At 44.2% G+C, this 23,714-nt stretch overlaps 1 protein-coding gene across 1 annotated transcript in view; it reads right to left on the reverse strand.

Annotated features, from left to right (window-relative positions):
- CDH4 (cadherin 4) overlaps positions 1–23,714 on the reverse strand; it is a 410,770-nt gene that overhangs the window by 87,810 nt on the left and 299,246 nt on the right. The window contains exon 5 of the mRNA XM_050982105.1: positions 6,148–6,303. Within this exon, the coding sequence (XP_050838062.1) occupies positions 6,148–6,303 (156 nt within the window). The remainder of the gene's footprint in view (positions 1–6,147; positions 6,304–23,714) is intronic.

The following is a 23,714-nucleotide window of genomic DNA, read 5'->3' on the forward strand; positions in this document are numbered from 1 at the left end:
CTCCCCCCTCAGATCTGACTCTCCCCCTGCAAATTTTTAATTACATTCGATAGCTTTTGTTTGAAATCTCCAGGAGTAAGGGATTTCTCAGCAATGCACATCTATCTGCTTGTTGCACTCACTGAGCACATGTACCCATCAGCGCATTACTGCCTGCACTCCAGGCAAAAAAAATTCAATAAGCAAGACTGCAGGGATCTCATCAAACCTGTGGTGACATGCTCAAGTGCCCTGAGCCCAGCACCAGCTCTGGGCCAAGCTAGGGAGGCACACTGGGAGGCAGGGCAGGGCTGGCACACTGGTGTGGTCACTGGTGTCCTGGCTCAGCATCTGCAGTGCCAGGAAGATGGCACCCTCTCTCTCCTGCTCCTTTTTTTTGGCCTGGCTTCAGTGAACATTTCTACTTTTTTCCTTTTGTGCTTCTTTCAGCATTCACTTTCTCTGCCTGTTCTCTCTGAACACCTCCCATGTGCCAATGCCTCCATATCTCCCACAACACGTGGCTTCCCTGTGGCCAGTGCCAGCTGTGGCAAAGGGAGAAGGGAGTCCTGAGCCACAGGGCTGAATTTCAACTCAATGGGAGCTCTTCTTGCTAAAAACCATTCTTTGTTAAGAGACAATTCCTCTTTAGAGACCATCCTCAGCAGAGAGAGCCAAGGAAGGAGGGACTCCAAGGGGTCAATCTGTCTGCTGGGAAACTGGCAGGATCTCCAAGGCAGATCTATACTACATTTCCCTTCCTTAATTCATCTTCTCCCTCATTCTTTTGTCCAATTTTGGTATTCATGAGGCATCCTCAGGCTGGACAACACACTTTGCTCTGGAGCCATTCCTCAGTGGCTGAGATGGGGCTCATCTCTGTGAGCATCACCTGGGCCACAGGACACATACCAGACATGGGGCACTCACAAGTATTCAAATGGGAGCTGGTGGGTGCCTGAAGAGACAGCTTAGAAACATTTATAAAGTTAGTTTGAAATATTTACATTTTCCCCAAGAGGAAGAACATGACAGGAGTGAAGAAGGAATAAAATGAAATTAAATACCTTGCAAAGGATTCTGAAAAATTAATACACGTAGCCAACTAATCTCTAGCTGATGCATCATCTGCTGTACCAGCCAAGGAGCTGGCTCGATATTCTTTAACAAATATTGTTTGAAAGTGTGACAATTATTGCTATCATATTCAGCAGCAGCTACCACAGGTCTCTGAGGTTTTCCTACTGACAGTTTCCAGTGTAAATGTAGCTGCTGGCATACAAATGATTTGGTATCATGATTATTGATTACACTGGAGGCTGGTGGTATCTGAAGGTAGTTAGTCAAAGTCAACACAGCAAATTGTGTTAAATATGAATATTACTGAGGCACTAATACTACTAATACAAATATACATTATCAATCAGTGACAGAGCCTTTAAGGAATAAGCATACAATGTCATGCCTAATTTGTGTGCTCTTAATTGTGATTAAAAGTTCAATTTAGAGCATTGTGACACAAATGGCTGGCATTATTCAACGTGGTTCAAAATACTGGAATTATCCTTTAATTTGCAGTCAAATTGTTTTGTTCCTTTGCATTTAAAACAACTCTGTCAGTCTATAACCCACCTGTTCTGCTCCAGCCATTTCTGAGGCAGTATTTCATCAGCCTGAAGCTGACAGTGCATACATGTGTCTGGAACTGGATTAGGACTTGCTTCAAAGTTTCCCTATAATGCATATTACTTGAGTATCATAAGCAATGATTACTTACTGACATGTTTATGCTGATGCCTTTTGAAAACAGAGCTTGAAAAACGTCTTGGAAAACTAAGCTACCAATTTTCTATCCCTTGTACTTGCCAGGTCCAACTGCAGCTTAATATGAAATTGGTGTCTGGATCAGAAAAGACATTCAGAGCCACTAATTCTGTCAGCAGCACAAACGGGACCTGGGGAGTGCAGCTAAATAAGGCCTGGAGAACTCATGCATATTAAATAGCACTACCTGCTGCAACTTCCTTGGCATGCAGGGAACATTTCAGGGGCTGACTGCAAGGGGAGATGCAGTGAGAGGGCAGAGAAATGTGGGGGATGTGCCCCATGGCTGTCTGTCCCATGGATGTGGGTCCCTTGGCTGTGTGCCCCTTGGCTGTGTGCCCCATGGATGTGTGTCCCTGGCTGTGTGTCCCATGGATGTGTGTCCCTGGATGTGTGCCCCATGGCTGTGTGTCCCTTGCTGTGTGTCCCATGGATGTGTCCCTTGGCTGTGTGCCCCATAGATGTGTGTCCCTCGCTGTGTGTCCCATGGATGTGTGTCCCTGGCTGTGTGTCCCTGGCTGTGTGTCCCTTGCTGTGCGTCCCTGGATGTGTGTCCCATGGCTGTGTGTCCCTTGCTATGTGTCCCTGGCTCTGTGCCCCATGGCTGTGTGTCCCTGGCTGTGTGTCCCTGGCTGTGTGTCCCTGGCTGTATGTCCCTGGCTGTGTGTCCCATGGATGTGTGTCCCTGGCTGTGTGTCCCTGGCTGTGTGTCCCTGCTGTGCTGGTGTGTGTCCCTGATGTGTCCCATGTGCTGTCCCATGGCTGTGTGTCCCTTGCTGTGTGTCCCTGGCTGTGTGTCCCTTTGCTGTATGTCCCTGGCTGTGTGTCCCATGGATGTGTGTCCCTGGCTGTGTGTCCCTGGCTATGTGTCCCTCGCTGTGTGTCCCATGGCTGTGTGTCCCTGGCTGTGTGTCCCTTGCTGTGTGTCCCATGGCACTAATGACACCAGGGTGGCTCCCAGGACAGCACTCAGTGCCACCTGTGCAGTTCCACACCACAATGTGGGGTTGGTTTAGTGGCTGCAGAGCCCTTTTTGCTTTTCTCTGCTGGCATTTTCAGCTGACTCTGCGTCTGGGATGCCTGCAAGGTCCCTGGGGAGTTTGTGCTCTGGTTTGGAGTGCAGACACAAACAGATGAGGCCAAAAGACAGCTGAACTTGCTATCACCAGCACACACAGCACCTGGGCAGGGGCTGTGAGTCCCAGAGGCACATACATCTCTGCATAACTCAAGCACAGAATGATCCTCCCCTAAAAGTTCAAGAATGATCACAAAAACAGGGGAAGTTCTGCTGCAGAACTCCTGATCTAATTAGAAAAAAATCTGTTTCACCTTAGGGAATGAGGCAGGTTTCATCAGACAAATGGCTTGCTGAATGCAGGGAGTGTTAAAACACTAGTATTTTAAAAATGGTAGTCCTGAAGCAATACAGATAATTATGCATAAGAAAATATGTGTTGAAAATGTGGGAGTTAATGAAACAGAACTCTTGATATGTAGCCTTACAAAGACTTGCAAATTATTGTTCTTTCTTTTATAATTAGTTTTTAGATTACCTGGGAACAAAAGCAGCAAGGACTACACTCGAGAGTGACAGAGATGCTGAAAGGATTTGGGTTTTTTTGGGGCTGCAGAAAACCTGAAGCTGTGTAAATGCACCCACCTTCAGCTGGAACACAAGGCTGCATCAGACACAGAACCCTTGTCCTGCTGGGTCAGAGGGACCAGTGGTGCCTTGCAGCTCCACTGACATTCTCACTCAAGAGCAAAGCTACTAATTCAAGCTGAAGGAGACCACAGCAGATCTCAAACAAGTTTAAAGGTGGCCAAGCTCTGCAGTTCACATCCAAGCTGCACCTCAGTCACTGCTCTTCCAGCACTCAGTTCAAACCTGGCTACACATTGCCTTTTCTATCAGATAGAGACTGGGCTCTCTGAAGTGGCATAAATTCACTGACTTCTTCAAACCCTCCACTAGCCAAAACTTTGGACTTTGTTTTCTTTCTGGAAATGGGCCAAATTTTTTCTCAATTTCAGCACTGTAAGTTTCTGCTCCAGCGTGTGGGTCATTGCTTTGTGCATGGTGTATTTATAAAGGCTTTGTAAAGAGTTAGTAAATGAACAACTGATGGTTCAAGAAATCATCAATCCACTGCTACTGAGACTGAAGGATCTAAAGGTCATTTACCAACACAACTTATAATCCTCTTCATCACCTTCTACTCTTCTCCTAACAAAGATTTTTCTATCATTCAGTATTCCTGTCTATAAGGTCTCATAACATACTCATCAGTTATTCTCTCTATAAAATACATCTTCCTGTAACCTTCAGAGTATGAATATGCTTATTTACATATGGATGCCACTAGTTCAAGGTTTCTGTGAGGCACAGCAAAGGTTGGAAATCCTGTGGTATGTACAAGGCAGATTCATCCCACCACCTTTGACAAGGCAAGAATTCAATTTGCTGAATTCACTGTGACTGGCAGGTTCAGTTCATTTTTAAGGGGCAAAGGGTTTTTTAGGATGGAGGACAAAATCTGTTTCATCTCATGTTTTTGACTGTGAGTGTCTGATCGCAGACATCACAGCGGCTCCATCAAAAGTCTTAACATTTTTATTATTGACTAGACTCTTATAATAACCTGGCACTGCTGAAACAATATCAACAACACTGAGATGACACATACTTTATCTCAAATATTTCTTCTCCAAAACAACCTCTCTTCATATTTTCCTAGGCACAACAAACAAAATAATTGTTCTTGTTCACAGAGTATAAAATAATTTTTCTTCAGATCTCCTTTTACCCAGGGGAAATCTCTTTTTCCACCCAACTAAAGAGGTAATCTATTTTCTTTATCTTTCCACCCCAGCCCAGAAGCTGTGTCAACATGGTTAACTGGATACCTGATAAAGCTGACAGCATGTGCATCTCCGACGGCGCCGTTCGGGACGCGGTGTCACTGCAAGTGACCCGTGCGCTCCGCCGGCACCACAGCACCCCTGGGAAGGGCTAAGGCTGATGGCAACCCATGAAACAGCCTTTCACAACCACTCCAGCAGACAACTGGAGTGCAGATGCAGAAAATGTTTGAAATTTTGCAGGGCTATCATGCAAGGGGCAACCTATTCTTTTAGCAATTTGTGGGACTGGATGTGCTGTGCAATTACACTGTGCAATAGAGGAGCTGGGATTTGTATCAAAACATAGCAGTCAATTACACTGTGAGCATTCTGCAGGTAGAGCATTTTATGAACTAGGATAGCACGAGGCACCATCACTTTTGAGTGTAATTAATCTTAATTAATTCCCTGATATTTAATATTAGCCTATCTATATATTTAAAAACCTATCTGACACACCCCCATCATACTGCCTGAACATCTCCTGGTGAATTAAAGTGAAAAATGACTATAGCAATTATTGCATGTTTAGATGCAGTAATGATTCTTAAATTAGTAATTTCCCAAGACATGCTAATGTAGCAACTGGCTTCTCATGGTTTTGGGTGGTTCAGTCTACACATAAATTTGCATGGATTTAACAAGTAGTGTGAAGTTGCACCATTTAAAACAAATGACTGTGTCTGAAAAAGACATCAGTTTATCTCCACTTTCATATAATCACAGAATTGTTTAGGTTGGAAAAGCCCTCTCAGATCAAGTCCAACTGTTCCCCCAGAACTGCCAAGCCCATCACTCAACCATGTCCTCAAGTGCCACATCTACATGGCTTTTGAAACTCTCCAGGGATGGTAACTTCACCACAGTCCTGGGCAGCCTGTGCCAGAGCTGGACAGCCCTATTGGGGAAGAAATTTTTCCTAATATCGAACCTCGATTTCTCCTGGCACAGCTTGAGGCTATTTCCTCTTGTTCTGTCACTTCTTACTTGGGAGATGACACCAACCCCCATGTGGCTACAACCTCCTTCCAGGGAGTTTAGTGATGAGGTCTCCCCTGAGCCTCCTTTTCTCGAGGCTGAGCCCCCCACAGCTCCTTCAGCTGCTCCTCATCAAACTCCCTCTCTCCACCCTTCCCCAGCTCTGCCATCCTTCCCTGGACATGCTCAATGTGGTGAGGGGCCCAAAACTGACCCCAGATTTGAGGAGTGGCCTCACCAGTGCCCAGCACAGGGGGACAACCACTGCCCTGGGCACTACTGCTGATCCAGGCCAGGTGCCATTGGCCTTCTGGCCACCTGTGCACATCTGGCTCACGTTCAGCTGCCACCACCCAGCACCTTGCATTACTTGGTTGATTTAGCATGCCCCTCCCTGAACCCAGCAATTCTGCTTTGAGCTTGTGAGCCCAGCTGCAAGTCAGGACGTTTGATGCTCACGTGGTAGGAAGCTCTTTCCTCCCTGTCCATCGGGCGTGTCACGTACATCCTGCCAGACACAGGGTCAATGTTGAAGACCTCCATGGGCGGCTGGTCGGCTCCCACTCCAGTGATGCTGTACCTGATGTGGATCTCCTTGTCCTTATCGGAACGGATCTGGAGGAAATAACACAGACAGGAATCCATAAGCTCTGCACAAAAGCCAGACGGATGTTTAAGCGACTTTAAAAGATCTGAGCCTGAAGGCTGCAGAGATGTCACACCACTGTCAGTCCTGGCAAGGGAGCTGAATGCCAAAGATTTGGTGAAAAGCCATGAAAAGTACATTCCACAAAGTTTCAGCTCTTTTGCTCCTTTTTAATTAATGAGAAATCGTTGAAATTGTGACTTTTCAAGTGAGATGTGGAATAGCCTAAAATGCACAAAACCCACTGTTTACGTATTACTGAAACCCTGCTCTCCTGAAAGTGTCCAAACTTTTTTAGCCATACCCAGAGTCTCCCAGTCATTAATCATTTCTGAAAATGCTGTCTGCAAGCTCCCCCACTGTATTCTCAGTCCTGGTGACTGTGCACAAAAATACTCCCATGAAATTCAAAGAACGGGGCTGTTTGCTCGTCTTCGTCCAACCCTGCTGGCTTGACAAGGCCAGGCTAAGAATGCCCAGTGGGATGTTACCATTTCATGTGATTATTTGTTGAGGAAAAGCATGTTTTGGACGCTGTTTCTGAAAGCCCTTCCCTCCTGCACCTTGAGAACAACACTACAAGCAGAGTACAGCACAGTGAGTTCCAGGAACCTTGGATACAGGGCTGAGGAAAAAAAGAAGGGAGGTTAATATGTTGTCCTAGCAACCCCGACTATCTCTTTAAACACAAATTTAATTTTCTGATCAAATGCTGAAAGAAGTTCTTGCAACAGCATGACTATTCCCGAAAGAAAGTGCAAGGTACAAATAAATTACCACCCCCTGCACCATCACAAAGTGTCTTGGCACTGTAAGAAGCGATGTGCATAAATTTTTCCCTAACAGGTCTATGAATACAACGAAGCAGTGGGAAGATAATAGAGCCCTCGTAGCTGAATGCACGTTGGCATCTCTGCAACAGCAGCTGTACCTTCAGAGGGGCCTGAGTAAACTTAGTGGGGTCCTCTGTCCCCCAAACTGCCTGGATTTGGGGAGAGAAGGTAATTTCCCATGGGAAGAGGAGGTGGCTCTGCTTGTCAGGCAATGGAATTGAGATGGGGCTGTGGGCTGCTGCACACTCCTCCCATATGTGACCTCCTGCTATCCCTTCCTCTCCCGACACAGGAGGCTGACAAGACGCTGAAGCTGTCGGTGCAGGGCAATATCAGATCCCTGGCTCCCAGAATCTCCTTTGATACCTTTGTCCAGATCATTACCAAGTTTGTACACTGTTTTCTTTGTACTTCCCCCACCAAGCTGTCTGCTCCTGCTAATGGCTAATCATGTCAGTAATTCCAGGCACTGCCAGGATTGATCCGCGCGGCACCTGCGCCGCTGGAGCTGCAGGTCAGGGAACAGACACAGCTCCATTTGTCTTCTCTCCAAAGGATTCACTGCTTGTTACACTGTTAGCACTGAGAAAACTGACTGGACTTACGCTGGTATAGTCACTTAAAAGAGGGCCTGGGGACACTCAAAGTGCCCTCATGCTGCACAGGAGGATTTGTCCAGATTTATGTGGGACTAGTGGGTATTTGGATGAAAGACCCAAGTAGAGAAGTCATGAATTCACCTTTCATTTGCGAATCTGTGGGTGAGGAAGGGTGTACTAAAATCAAGCATTGCTTGCACAACTGTGGTTCCAGTTTGACAGCTGAAGATCACAGTCCCCATTTTCAGAAGGTCAGCTCTGCCCTGCCAGAGGGAAGGGCTGGAAATCGAGCTGGTGGCAATGTCTGTGCAAGTGCACAGCTCACACCAGGGAGCTCATCTCCAACCCACTACACCCACAGCTGGAGCCAGGCTTTAGGTAAGTGGAAGCAGGAAGACACTGCTGGACCTCCAGCTTTGAGCCAGGGTGGGGCTCCCACCGTACAAATTAAAAAGGATAATGTGGGACACACAGCTGTGTGCCTTTATCAGTGCGTCTGCACAGCTCCAAACAAACTATAATGTAAATTTACCCTCAAAAGAAGTGGAAAAAACCCAAAACAACCCAACAAAGGTATTTTGCACTTCTACCCAGCCCTGGCTCAGCTATGGCTGTGCTTGAGCACAAACACCAAAGAGCTAAGCAGACACTCCAGGGAACCAAAATGGGAGCAGTTTTAACCCAAATCACAGAAGGGAAGAGCCTGTTAGTGGACATTTTTCTGCTCTATTTCCTGTTGCATATAGTACCCAGATCCCATTGTGATAGAAGCATTAGAAATGCATAGAGAGAGACAGAAACAGGGAAAAGGAGCCTGGATTTAAATATTCAGTGCTAAAGGCACTACATTTTATTTTTGGGAAACGCAGATAAACAGAAGCTCTCAAAGAAAGCTATGTACAGTTTAATAAAGTGCACGCTATAGGATGTCCTTGCAGCACTTTTATTAGCATTAATAGGGTCTAAGCTGTCTGTATGTAAATCATTGCAGATCTAGGAGATGAAATATATCATAAGACCCACAGCCAATTATACTGAGAGAAATCCATGAGCTAATTATACTGCATTGAGCAAAACAAAGATGGGGGAAATATACTGCAAATATTCAGCAAAGACTCGTTATTTGCTGTTAATTGCAATCATAGCACAAGGGTTTGCCTGCTACCTACACCTAAATCCATTTCCAGTAAATATACAAGGGTGTGAAGTGTTCAGAAAAAAAATAATGTAAGAAGAAGCACTTGTCACAAAAAGTTGCAAAGACCATTGTCAATGAAGCATAGTACATTTTACTGCCAGGGAGATATTTATCACACACATGCTTTTCATTTCGGAGCATATAATTTTAGCCTCTTAATGAGATTAAAAAATAATAATAAAAAGAATTTTTTCAGTAATCCTGTAACATTTTGACCAAAGGTTTCATTTGCCTAATTCCCAGGGTGCAATTTATTAAATCTTGTTGAGAAGTTAAGAACATTATCTGAACACAATGCAAGGTTTACTCTTTGTTGAAACGGTTCCTGGAGCAGTTTACAATAATAGTAGTAATAATAATAATAATAATAATAATAATAATAATAATAATAATAATAATAATAATAATAATAATAATAATAATAATAATAATAATCCTCCCTCTCTATTCCCAAGGAGCTCACTAAATCAGGAATAAAAATTACATCTTGGGGGAAGTTACTGATTCAGAAGGGAGTGACTTTTTCCTTCATTTAGCCTGGGAAGTGTGAAGATGGTAACAGATCCATATGATAATCTGACTGGAGAACATACACATGAATTTTCCTTTCATTTATCTCTCCTTTTATAATGCAGTCAAGAGGTATGCAGGGCTCTGGGTTACAGAACAGATGGCAGAGGGATGGTTTTCCTTAGCTGCATTTATACATTTTTTACTCGGAGAACCCTTGGAGCTTTGAGCTTCTCCAGTGCCTGGCATGATACAACTCTGCATATGATGATGTGAGCAGGATGAATGATGATGGCTGATGACTGTCATAAAAGGAATTTGCTTGCAAAGCAGCTTTTATGCTCTAAAAAGCCCCTCTGGGATGGAGCTTGGAGTGGATTGATTCACTGGTGAGGGAAAATGTCCCAGATCAAAAGGCAATTTATGTTGGAAGATGCAATCCCTTGTTTCCATCCTACCTCGTGAACACAGGTAGCATTTCCATGCAGGAGCCCTCACCAGCTCTGACAGATACAAATGGACCATCTGGAAGCTGTGGGAGCAGCCCCAGAGCCCCAGAGGGAAGCTGCAGCAGAGCCAGGCCCCTCTCTGGAGCTGCCATCCCTCTGCCTGGCTGTGGCCAGCAAGGACAGGGTGGCCTTGCAGCCCACAGTCAGTGCCTGGGGCTCAAACCACTGAGGCATCACCCAAAACACTGCAATGTGAGCTCAGAACCAGAACATCCAGAGCCTGACTCAGCCCTTGCTCCTACAAAGCAACCCCAGAAACAGGAGGAATGGTGCAGTTTCACAAGATGGGCATTTTCCACTGCAGGCTCTGATCTAATAATGAAAATGTTTGAAAATGAACATTACAATACAGGGCTAAGCCCTTCCAAGCTGGCCTCTCCTCAATGTCACATTTAGGCAGAAAAGCAATGTTTGTGGCACAGGATTCCATCCTGCTTTTACAGATAACATCTTAGGGATGGTGCATCTCCATCAGGATTCACTGGGAAGCAAAACCATTCCCACAAACTTTACTGGTGAACAGAATTTCAAGGGGTGAGCTCCTCTAAGGTATCAGATTTTATCACTGTTTCTCTTCTGCTGCTCCACACCCTTGTGCTCTCAGCACTGCCCTTTCTTGCTGCAGGGGTTTGGACTCCCAAGCCCTCCTCCCTTGTCCTGGCAGTGCCAGAAGCCACCAGAGATCCCTGCAATGCTCCCATGCCAGGAGCAGGGCTGGTACAGAGCATGCAAAGCTGTGTGGTCAGCAGACTGCTGGGCACCAGTGAGACCATCAATTATACAGTTTTTGGAGCACGACATTGCCAGGAAAAGAAGTGTTCCAATGGAGACTGTTTAGAGAGCAGTAAAGAAAATGCCTGGAGGCCCAGGAAATGGGATGTGTGAGGAAAAGCTGAATGAACAAGGACAACTGAGCCTGCAGAAGAGAAGATGTGACTGTAACAACAGTACTCCTGTACCTAATAAACTATATTTAGAGAATTTCATAAGGTGCTGTGGTCTGGGTTCTGCCCATCCCTGCACTGTGCCTGGAAATGTATCTGGAGAAAGCAAAGCAGCACATTTATCCTCTGTTGCATTTTCCTCCCACGGAATGAACCAGAAAATAAATTTCCTTTGAAGTTCTTTGTCTTGCTCTACAACATATGGAGTCAAAAATGCCCTTCAAAAAACACAGTTTACCAAATCTCCCATGGAATAGTATGCAACATTTGCACTAACATGACCTGGGGATACTTAGACTCGATTTTTTTGTTTTATAAAACCCATTATAATTATTAATGAACACATAAAATAATGTAAATGATAAGCAGTAAGCGTCTTTTATTATTAAGCTCTTAGCTATTTTGCCCATTAAGAAAACCAAATTAAAATAATTGAAGATTATAATCTGTCATGCATTCAAAATGCTCCATAGAAATTCAGGCAGGCAAACATATTCAAAGCCTTTAAAAGAGCACACTTAAGAGTCAGTCTAAGCATTCCAGGATTGGCTCATTAATTTTAGTGGAAATATTCTAATTCAACTACTCTTACTGTTTATTGAAATCTTTGCTAAGGACTTATTTATTTTTAACTGAATTTGCAATATGTTTCGGACTCATTTGTATAAAAGTTCCTAACTCTTATTTCACAGTTGTTTTAGAAGCCAGTAAAGAGACACATCTCTAGCCCTGTATTTCCAAACAAATTACTGCATGTTGCTGAAAGAATCACATATGGTTTCAATACAAAGATGCAAAAGTCAAGCAGAGAAAAATTAAGACAGATTTGGAGACCCAGCCAGGTGAAGGTAACATTTAACTTCTGTCTCCTTTTATCACACCTGCCAATGACCCCAAGCTATGTCCTAGAAGGAAATTAAAAACCAAAAACCCAGAAGATCCTCTAAAACACTTCTTTCTGTCTTCAGAGGAAACCCTCTCTTCTGTGCCTTGCAAAGGGGATGCTTCAACATGGCAAGGATGGTTTGCAGGAACTCAGCATTTTCACTAACCCCAGCCCTGGGTTTAGCAGCAGCTTGCCCTTAAGTGCTCATCCACCCCTGGACAAAATGACCACTGACTGAGCCAAGTGTTCATTTACAAACAAGGTAAAGCAGGGAAAGATCTCTACTGGCAAAGAAAGAAAGGATGGAATTGCACATTTTTACTTGGGGACTTCTTTCTTTCCTCAACTGGGACTGGTTTCATCTCACACATGATTTTCTAGAAACTTTGTATCTGGTCACAGGTAAAAAGAAGAGAAGAAAGTCTTTCAAGGGTGAAATCCATCCTCCTGAAGGCTTAAGGAGGACAGATTTCCTGGAAGAAGTGGTTTTCTCTTTCCACCAAGAGAAAGAGAGAACCAAGGACTACACCTAGACTAGAGACCAAATTTTCGCATGGTTGAGATTGACTGCAGAGAGCTTAAGTTTCTTCCTCTTTAAAATACAAATCCAAAGCCAAACTATAAAATGTTCCCTTTGCCCCAACAGCTGGATCTTTCCCATGTCAGGTTAAATCTTCCAGCTGAAATCTGTGCAAAGTGATTTCTAATGTTATTTATTTTGATGACAAGACAGAGTCCAAGTAGTGCTCCAGAGAGATTCAAGCTGTCATTTAAGCCATTAATGTAACTGATGATGCAGCCTGCATTAAAGAAACCAAGCTATGAGATGTTTGAACCCAAAAGAGAAGAACCTCTCCTGTGTGCCTGGCTTGTTCTGTGGTACCTGCAGAGGAGCCCAATCCCATCCAGCCCTTCCCATCCAGCCCTTCCCATCCAGCCCATTCCCATCCAGCCCTTCCCATCCAGCCCTTCCCATCCAGCCCTTGCCATCCAGCCCTTCCCATCCAGCCCTTCCCATCCAGCCCATTCCCATCCAGCCCTTCCCATCCAGCCCTTCCCATCCAGCCCAATCCCATCCAGCCCTCCTGCTCCTTACCAGGAGGATTTGCTTCCTCTGCACACACCCTGCGAGTGCTTGGCTGAGGTGCTGCACCAAATGTTCAGCTGCTGACAGCCCCCAGCATTTCACAGGTCATTTGGCTCCCACATGGCTCCCTCTGTCCAAGGGCTCCTCTCCAACCCTGCTGCTCCCTTCAGGCCAATTACATCCACATGGACACATTCCTCTGGAACCTTCCCTATGCCCATGGGTAGCTCTGATGGTTTTCACTCCTTTCGCTTCCAAGTGTTTTTAATTGTTTACCAGGATTTTCCTCCTCTACCTGGATGAAAATGTAACACTGAGCAGATGGAGAACAGCATATCAATGAGGCTCAATAAGGAGCTGGTCATGCAGTGGGAGAGAATTTCTGCCTGCAGCTCAGGCCAGCAACTGTGTGTGACCCCATGCATAAGCACAGGATGAAATTGAAGTTGTCAGACTCCCAGTCTAATTCAAAACTACCACTATTCTGCTTGGGATAAAAGTGAAATAACAAAGCTTTTGCCTAGAAAACCAAATTCTGCACATGATGAGATGACACACTGCAAGCACAGAGCACCTGGTGTGCAGCAGTGCATCCAGGCCAAGGATTTGCTGCAGCTTGACTCTACTTTCCTACCTGCTGAAACAGCAAAGAATTTATGGTTTAGCTTCAGTTATCCTGACACAAAAAGAATGAAGTCTGCAGGGCTCAGGGGGGCAATCTGCTCTGTGTAACTCTGCAGCTGGTCAAAGTTTCTGAGTGGTGACCTGGGACTGCCAGAAGCTCATGTCAGGTCTCTGTCTATCAGTGAAAAACTCAGTAAACTGCAATTTGTTGCATGGTCTTTGTGATTAAATAATTAAGTAATTATTTATCTCTCCCACTCACAATTATAGAGGTCAAGAAGCCAAGTTCCCATATCAGGAAGTGGCCAATGCTAATGGATCTTCCCAATCTAACAGTAATTGATATGGCAGAGGCATTTCTAAAGCAATATGTGCCTTTCTTCAGGCCTTTTGCAGCCTGAGAACTCCACTGTGGAAATGCTTCAGACTGTAGCAAGGCATGAGAGAGGGAGGAGAGAAGCTCTGATGGGAAAAGAAGATTACAGAACACCTCCACGTGACCAACATCTTATCACTGCCAGAACCTTGATAGCAGAAGCAACAAAACTAATTTTTACTACTCTTTCCCTTATCTCTCTTGCAAGAGAGCAGATTCTTCACTGCAGTGACTGAAGGCATCCCAGTGGAGCTGATGTGCCGCTATCAGGTGAATTTTGGCCCTGAAGAACTGAGGCAGGTTCCTACTGTGCAAGATGCAAGGGGCTGATAACGCCTGGCTGGGATTTGAACCAGATGCACAAACCCTCCTGTGCTGCAGAGGATGCTCTGTGAACAAAGGTGAGAGGAAATACATCTGAGAGTTCAAAACACACTGTTCTTACTCCTCTGACAGAGGAGTTGTGACAGGCAAGAGAAGATCATCCTTCACAATCTCTTTAAGAAGGGCTACCCACTGTTTCTTTGCAGAGGGCACCATCCTGCAGCACCTTCGTGCAGCTGACCCCACTGCTGCCTGGGATGGCTAAGCCTAAATGAAGACAAAGTCAAGAAAAACAAATCATGGCAGTGGGAATTTGTCCTCATTTCTTTTTGAAGCGAATCTCTCCTGAAGCCTTATGTCCTTACATCATGTCTGCCACAAAGCAAGCCTGGCAAAGAGAATCCAGCACCTTTCTGGGTAAAACTGAGCAGGAAACTCGAGTGCTCAGTGCAGAAGATAAATAAGGGTAGCAAATATTGACCTGCACAGGAGTAACCTGATCACTGTAACTAACGATTGAGCCCCTCAGCTGATATAAATCAGTGTGGACTCAGTAGCTTCAAAGAGAGGCACGTTAATTTATTTCATCTGAAACTCCAGCACATGGCATTTAAAAATTTAGCTGCACAGCAGAAGAACAAGTGAAGAATGATCTTCACTCGACCCACGAGCAGCATTCCTCTTGGTAGGACAGTGAGCTCAGACCCAGGGAGCAAGCATTCAGGGGAGAACAAGCACACTGGTGTCCTCAGGAAGGAAGTTTTTCCCAGACTCAAGGGATATAATTGGCCTTAGTTGTGAGACCTTTGCTTTTGTAGAGAGCTTGGCTTTCCCAGAGCCATGCACTGAACTCCCAGTGGCATGATGCCTACAGATATCCCTGATCATGGTGAAGTGGTGCTGTGGCATGATTGTGAGTGCTGCCCTCAGCATAAAATAAAGCTTTTGGACCTGCCTGCAAATAGCTAACAATGGGAAACAACAACAAAACCCTCCAGTGTGTCTATTTTGGAGACCAAAATCTGCTGAGGCTTGTATTTGAGACACTACTTTGGGATGCTTGCAGAGCAGGATTTAAAGCTCTGCAGCTCTCAAAGTCTCTCTAAAAAGTTTAATTACAGGAAAAGCAAACCTATTTGCTTGTTATGTAGGGTAGATTACATGGCACAGCACATACAGCAGTTATTTCAATGGTCAGTAAAAGGAAACACCAAGGTGAGGAGGCAGGGAATGAAGTTCTCTCTGTGCACCACGGGAGCAATGCTAAAAGACACCACTGCAGGTCTAGGTTTGATGATCCTGAAGGATCCTGTCCAACCCGAGATATTCCAGGATTCTATGATTTATTGACCAGTGAACAAAGACAGTGTGAGATGTCTTTGCTCCCAGGACTCATCCTCTTTTGTTACACAGAAAAAACATGGAATCCTCCTGGATAACTCTTCCCTGATGGCCAAATTCTGCCCATGCATGCACACACGCTTCCTTCCACAGCAGCTCTGCTGGACACTCCAGAGCTGTATTTTAACTTCCCTAAACTTGCAGAACAAAACACCACAAGAGCTCTGTGGTCAGGAATGCCCAGTAAGGTGACAGCAAACATCAGGCTGGCTCACCCATCCTGCACATCTGGATGCAGCCCGTGCCCACGCACACACATCTGGCGTGCAGGCACACAGCTGCATGCAGGACACGGCAGCTGCAGGACACACTGCCAGGCTCACACCAGCACCTTCTCTCCCAGGCAGCTCTCCTGGGCCCTCCCAGCACCTTCCTGCAGCCCCTGCCTACACCCAGGCTGCCCCAGCAGCTGCAGCTCCTGCACCAACACCCCGAGTTCCAAGGGTACCTTTCCCTCTGGTGTGGGTGTCCTCAATTCAAACACCCATCACTTGTGCAGATGTGCATCAGGGATGGGAGAGTGCCTTCGAGGAAATTTCAAACCTGGCTGAACTCTGCTCATTTGGAACAAATTCACAGGGCTGGATTTTTGGCAAGTTCTTCTCTTTCGTTAACTCTGCTTCTGTGTGGGTTTGATCTGAGAACCCTGCTTGCTTTGACTTGAATTCATGTTAGACTTATTCATGTGACTTATTGATGTGCTTCCCATCTGCACACTTCTAATGCAAGAGGCAGACAGGCCAGCTTGAGGACATGGCGCCAGAGATTTAAAAAAAAAACAACAACAAAAAAAAAAAACCAACAAAAAAAAAGGCAATAACTTCTGACACATTACAGAGCCTTTTAATATCTCACTTCCATTTATGGCACATTCTGGTTCTGGATTTAACTCTCTATAGCAAGTAACAGTCCTCAAAGATCACAAACACAAGCTTCTCACCCTCCAAAAACCCCAAAATCAACAACTGCATTCAAGACATCAAGGATTTTAGAGTCCAGACAGTGTGGGCTGCTATTGTTAATTCCCCTTTTAACTGCAGATACTCTGATAGACATACAGAATTTCTTGTTTAATTTTCTTTTTTTTTTTCCTGCAGTATTATTAATTGATAATTTAATTTTTGATCTGGTGAATTACATGCATTATATGAATTCACCATCAGTGAAATGACAAGTTTAGAGCAGAATAGTTTAGGTAAGCAGATTGTCAGTGCTTATGGCTGTAAGACATAATTATGTACAGCCAACTGTGTAACGCGCTTGAAAAAATTATAAGCCTAGGCACAGAAATTAAAATTATTTCAAGATGAAGTTGTACAAATACAGCTGCAAAAAGCTGCAAAATCCTATTAATTTATGCCAACTATAGTGGGTAGTGCAGGGGGGATCCAGGCCCCACCTCCCTGCCAAAGGAAGTTTAACACCCACTGAATAAAGGGCTGGGTGTTTAAACAGAAGACTATTTCAGCTATTCTTTAGATACTCATAAACTTGTGGGCATCAGCTGGTAACTTGGTTTGATGACTCTCAGCGCGTCAGGGCAAACATTAAACGCTAAATTACCATATGTCAGCTCAGGGTGGTTAATAATTCTCCTGCATCTTGGACAACTTGAAGGTTTTCCTGAAATTGCTGTCAAATCGAATCTTTCCTTCGATCAATAAAGGAGCACAAGGAAATGCACCATTCATGGTGTAGAAAAGAACAGATTAGCAAAATACTGTAAATGCAGCTGGCAGGGACAACAAACTGCATTCTCTTAGCTAGAGATGCCCAATAACCACATCAGTACTTCCAGTGAAGGGAATGGCAGTGTCTGCTCATCACATACCTCCTGCTCTGTTCTGGTTGCCACCAAAGCTCCCCTGACCCAGTGCTACCTGTGGATCTAACAGGCAGCAGGAAATTATGGGAGCAATATTTGTTCTACACTGCTGGGTCCGTCAATTGCAGCCAGAGGAATGCAACAGAGAATGACTGTGAGCATGGAGAACCCGTCTGACCTGATGCTTGTTTTCCAAGCTGTGTAATAGAGATATTTCTGGCAATACTGAGGATCTGGACCAGCTGGGAACAGCCAAATCATGTAGGAAATGCAGAAATCTGCACACTGGGCTTATTTAGAGGGGTACTACCCACCCCAGACCGTGCTGCTTCTGCCACTTTTACTCTCAGTCAAGCACCAGCTTCAACAAACACAGGCTACTCCAGCAAGTAAAGCAGATTGAAAGAGATGTTGTTTCCTTTGTGCATTTGACAGCATCAATGACATATTTCAAGATATTCAACGCTGGGAAATTGGGATCAGATCTCCAGTCCAACTGTGGTTCCTGTCAAAACACCTGAAACCTAAATCAAGTTACTCCTAGGGTTTCCTGCACCATGGATATACAGCATATCCTTACCATGGATATGTAGCATAACAGGCCATGAGCTCCAGTAGTGCAGCCACAGGATGCTGCAGCCTCTATGTGAGCCCTGGAAAAGATTATTCCTTAACATCAGCTGACAGAAAAGGTGTTGCACTGCAGATGGCTTTGCTGAGCAGCACCCAGCCTGCTCCTCGCTCCCCTGAGCAGCCCTCCAGGAACAGGGCTGGGAAACCCTGCTCCAGTTTCTTTTTTTGAAGCACTAATGAAATCTGAGCTCTTACAACATCTCAGTGTTTTCTCCTGCTCTTTGATCTCTTCACTACATTCACTGTCATGTCAGATTTCATAGCTCAGTTGTGAGTCAGAAATGCGTTCCCTGGCTCTTACAGATCCATCCCATCCAGCACACACCTTCCCAAAGCTTTGTTGGAGCCTGATGACAGCAGGAGTGAACCTGAAACACAGTGGTCCCCAACAACCTTTAAAACCATCAGCAGAGAGTAAGCAGAACCCATTTCTTACAGCACATTTTCTGGGCATTTTGATTTTTGGTAATTCAGGTCACTCCATCCCATACCCCATTGCTGATAGATTTACTTGTAGCAGTTGTTCTCAGGCTGCAGGGCTCTGAGAAAGTGATGTGAAAGTCGCTGGTTGCTGGTAGCAGGAAATTGCCTTCATAATACTTTCAATTTAAAAAAGTTGGTAATGACACAGGGAATAGGTCCTGTGGGAACCAGGAAGGTTGAAAATAATCCACCAGCAAAAGAGTTGTGAACTGCTGACTTTGGGCATTTAATTGGGATGGAATTACAGGTCATCTCCCTCCATCAATCCTGTGCACACTCCAAAGGTGATATTAAAAAGGAACAGATTATTATTATTTCATACAGTATCTTACTTTTTGTTTGTTTGGCTTTTTTTTTTTTTTTGGTTTTTCTTTGTATAAGAGGAAATTAAAAGAAAACATTCTGCCACACACCCAACCATGCTGCTGCTTTATAAGCCATGCCTTGCTCCCTGAGCTGGTGTAAACCAGCACAGCTTCTCTAAGTTCAGCTTTACACCATTTCCAGAGGCTGCCAGGCTGACCCAGTATTTCTGTGGTGATTAGAGTGGGATATCTCTTCATGTTTATTTCTGGGAAAGCTCAAAGTTGGCTCTTGTGCCTTTGAGGAGCTGGATGGATGTGGGGAAATGATGTTTCTTCAAATTCTAAATCTTCAGGGCTTTTTCTTTTTTTTTTTTTCCTTTTTAATAAGAAGCAGGAGGAAGATTTCCTGACCCTCTGAACTATCCCTGGGTTTGAATACACTACATGGCATGCCTGTAAACACAAGAAGAAAGCTCCTGTGTGAAACTTAAACTGCAGAGGATGATGGACAGCAAATGGGATGCAAGCCAAGGAACATGACAATTAGCACAGAGAAAGTTTTCAGGGTTTATTCCATCAGTCAGCACTTAAGGAGGCTTTGAAGGGGAAAAAGCATCCTTTTTATATTAATCCACTACTTCTGCACTTTCCCCCTATTCCATGGATTTAGTGCTTAGCTGCTAAATATCTATATGCAGAGCTTTATTAAGAGGAGTTGGTTTACTTTTTAAAAGATTCCACATCCATTAGTTCAGAGAGAGAAAAGAGGCAAAATCATTTCTCCAGCTGCAATACCCAGAGTTTAAATGATGATTTACTTTTCCCCAGCTTTTAGTACTTAAAGATGTGGATGAGAAAAGAGCTAGCATTTCTTGCAATGGAATTTCTGGTCATCACCTTACTAAAGAGTTGGTTGTGCTACTGATGATAAAGTAATTCAGTAAAAGCAAAGGGAAAATCCCCCCCTTTCTCCCCCTTTTCTTTTCTTTCTTGGCAGACTTCACATCTGAAGAGGCACCTTACTGTTCCAAGAGAAAATATTTTCTTTTTTCTTTAAAAAGAAAAAGTTCTCTCAAGCAAGAACTTGGGCAACAGCAGGGGACAATGCTATGCCAGTGTTAATTAGCAAATTCCAAATGAATCCTAGTTTGTGCTTAGCAGGGTATGGTTGAAAACGATGTGAACTTTTAAAATGTTGCGTTGAGCAAACAAGTCACAGCTTACTTTTTATATATTTTTTAATAAGCCTAACAAAGAAACAGTTGCTTTGGAAGGGCATCTTATTCATTTCCTCCATGGCCCTGTTCCCAGACATTTGTGCTCTTGCCCATTTCTTTATCCAGAGGTTGACAGTCACTCTTAGCTCACCCCTTTTGGTTTGAGGCCATGACTGGGGGATGGCATTTTGCCTCTTATTAAGAGGTGGCGTGTGGGGCTGTCCCCTCTGTGACCTGAATCACCTAGCAGGGGTGCACAGGGACATGGAACACTCGTCACCTCTGTGCCTCTTGGATCCCAAGTCCCCAGGACTCCAAGATGTGCCTCCCCCACTAAGGAATGCTGCTGCAGCACCTCTGTGCTAGGCTCTCCACCACAGCACAGCAGGCAGAACTGGGCAGTGGCTACATCTGGCAGCACTGATGGACTCTAATCTAAATTTCAGGATTATTCAGGCTGTGATTAAGCAGGGGCACCTGCCAGTGCAAGGCTCATCAATTCTCTTTGATTTGGAAAACTTTGCATCTGTGTCAGAACTTCAATTTCAGTGCAGAGCTCTGTGGCTGTTTTTCCTCTCTTTCCCTTCAATATTGAGTTTAAAAGAAATCAGGAGCTGAGAGAAGAGACTGATGCACTGGTCTGGGGTAAGCAGCCACGGGAGCCTGTGAGTATTCATTCAGGTAGCTACAAGGAGAAAAAGATGCCCTTGGCAAGCAGAGAAACGTGAGATTCCCAAGCCTCCTTGTGCTTTCCCTTACCCTGGCAAACAGAACTGACAGTGCACAGAAGAGCTGGGGGCTATTGCAACATAAAGAACAACTGCAACATCCACTGGGATCCAGAACATTCAGAGCTATTTTAATCAAATTACTATCGATTAGGGACAAACCAGAGTCTGCTGAAGTTAATGGACACATTTCCATCGACTTCAAAGGGCTCTGAAACAGCCTGTAACTGAAAACAAGCAAGTACCAAAATGAGAAAATGCACTTGAGTCTCACCCTAATTGCATGAGATGAAAGAACTGTTTCAGCTGGAACTTTTTGAAATTATTCTGCCCGAGACAAGTGTCAAACACCTCAAATGGTCAAAAATTCAGCAAAGCTACCAGAAATAAGGAGAGTCTGACAGCAGCAAGCCTGGCCAGCTGAGGGTACCAGAGACACACAGACAGATGTATCAGCTCTACTGACAGTTCTGGAAGACCTTCACTAATGTACACAGGAAAAAAATCTCTGCAATTCTGTGTGTGTTTAGATATATACACTAATTTAGTTTTACTTTTCACTCAAATTTATTTTCTCTAAGAAGGAAGTTTTTTCTTCTTTTTCCCTGGAAATGTTAAGGTTTAATTCCATGCTATAAATGTATCATTATTTCTTTTGTCTTCACAGACCTAATCATCTTCTCTGAGGGATGACTACGAAATCATGACACAAGCAATTTGTTTAAACTAGCCTCTTTTACTGCCTAGAACATTTCATTGTCTTTAAAGCTATATATTTATGTGACAGCCAGACATCCATTAAAACACACAAACCTTAAGGCCTAGGAGGTACAAAAGGAATTTCTTCTTTTAAATTTTGTAAGGGAGAAAACCAGGCCTGAATGCTGGAGAGTCATAACTTTACTGACCCTCATAACATTGGGGTCTTCCCAGAGCTGCTGTAATTAAGTGTTGAGCAGTGGATGAAATAAGGGTTTTATTTTTTTCTGTTTAAGAAACTAAACTGAGATGGCATTTTAAATACCTTGGAAGGACCAGCTCCAGCACTACCCTTCTCCAGCTTTTATTCATTCAACAGCCTTAGAAAGTAAACAGATAAATCCCACTTGAGGTTGTTTGTGCCATGCTGGGATGGCAGGGGAAGCTGCAGTGGCTTTCTTGACTGCATGGTACTTGAGAAAATTTGGGGCAGTGTTAAAGGAAGATTTTGGGATTAAATGCTCCATCCTAATTCTGTTTTTCTCAAAGTGTATCAGAATAAGTACCAGCATCTGCATATACAGAGATACACAGAGCTTTATATAGATATATATAGCAATATATGGATGGATGATGACAATTCCAGCAGCACTGTTACCAACGACAGAAGAGTACAGACAAATACCCAGATACCAGAGGCCTGACTGACAGCTCTTTGGTAGAAAACCACCCAGAAGACTGTCCACCAAAGGCCCCAGAGCCAAGGCTTTCCAGACAAACCCTTCACCCCGTGGAAGAGAACAGGTGCAGAGAACAGCAGGAGCTGGTGGGAGCCCTTTTCCAGCCACGCTGCCATGCCAAATCAAAATGTTCAACCAGGGAGATGCTGTTCATCCTTCCCTTCCTGCTGCTCCCAGCCAAGTGCCACCTCAGTGGTCACCTCAAGTGAGTGACTGGAGCATGGGCTGAAGAGCTGCAACCTCCACATCACTTCAGACACCCAACTGGGATTGAAAGATATGGTTCAAGCCCCTCTTAATGTCCTATTATCTGTGGATCACTGACAGGGTTGATTATAACAGTTTGACATGGCCCCAGAGGAGCTGTTACAGTCTATTGTGTCAATAGGTACCTAGGGAGTCTTTAATCTGCAGATACATGTGTAAAAACAGCAGACTAAAAACACAGCTTTTTTTTTCTTTTTTCTTTAAAAGTTGTTATTGCTAAAGCAGTAAAAAGAAGCAAAAGTAATGCTCATTGTAGAAATAAAAGCCCTGTCATTTTTCCCATGACAAGAGCACAAAAGAGTCTGAAACCCAAGATTTTTCCCCTTTCAGCTGTAATATAAAAGTGATCCAAAATGTTTACGCCAGGAGACAATTTGGAATGACTTGTTTTCCTGCTGAGCTATAATCTTGGTCAGCGGGAATGCTACTGATGTGACTCAAAATGTATTGCTGCTCTAGTGTGAAGGAAAGAAGGGGTGAACTGTCATAATTATTAAATTAGCAGAAACGGGTTTCTGTGTGCATGATGTGTGAAAGTATGACAGTAAACATGGGGGTAAAATTGTTTGTTTTCCTCAGAAACTGGTAGCTGGATTTGATAAAGGAAAGTGTAGCTCCACGTTAGGTTCTCATGGGGCTCCTGGATACTGCAGAGACAGGCGTGGTGTGCAGGCACACACAGAGAACCTGGCATGGTACAGAGAATATACAATTATCACTCATGAAGTCACAGGCTCCTGCCTTTAACAAGCAGATTCTTTCAAAACACTGACTTGCCCAGTGAGGTCTGTGAGATGCCACATACCCAGAGCACAGAGCAATTCAAATTTGTTTTCCTAGAAAACGCTGTTAAAAATGGTTCACTTAATAAAGAATTCTGTTTACATGCAAGAAGTTAGAAGATGCCTTGGAAACATCTGATTGCTCATTCTTTAAGCAGCATCTTTTTGCAGATACAGTATAATTTTCAAAAAAGGGTATGAGGTACATAAGCATCCAGAATCTCTCATGAGAACATCACTGATTTTCAGTCCTATTTCCATTTAGTCCCGACAAAGAAACACATCTAACTGGAAGTTTTGCAAGAGAATAAACACTGTGATGCTAGCAATTAAATCCTTCCTTGTACAAGGGTCTTGTTTTTATCTACTGACAGTCACGACAGAAGAGCCCCCCCCATCTTATGAGAATT

This window comes from Serinus canaria, chromosome 20 (assembly GCF_022539315.1).
Source record: "Serinus canaria isolate serCan28SL12 chromosome 20, serCan2020, whole genome shotgun sequence".
Taxonomy (NCBI): Eukaryota; Metazoa; Chordata; class Aves; order Passeriformes; family Fringillidae; genus Serinus; species Serinus canaria.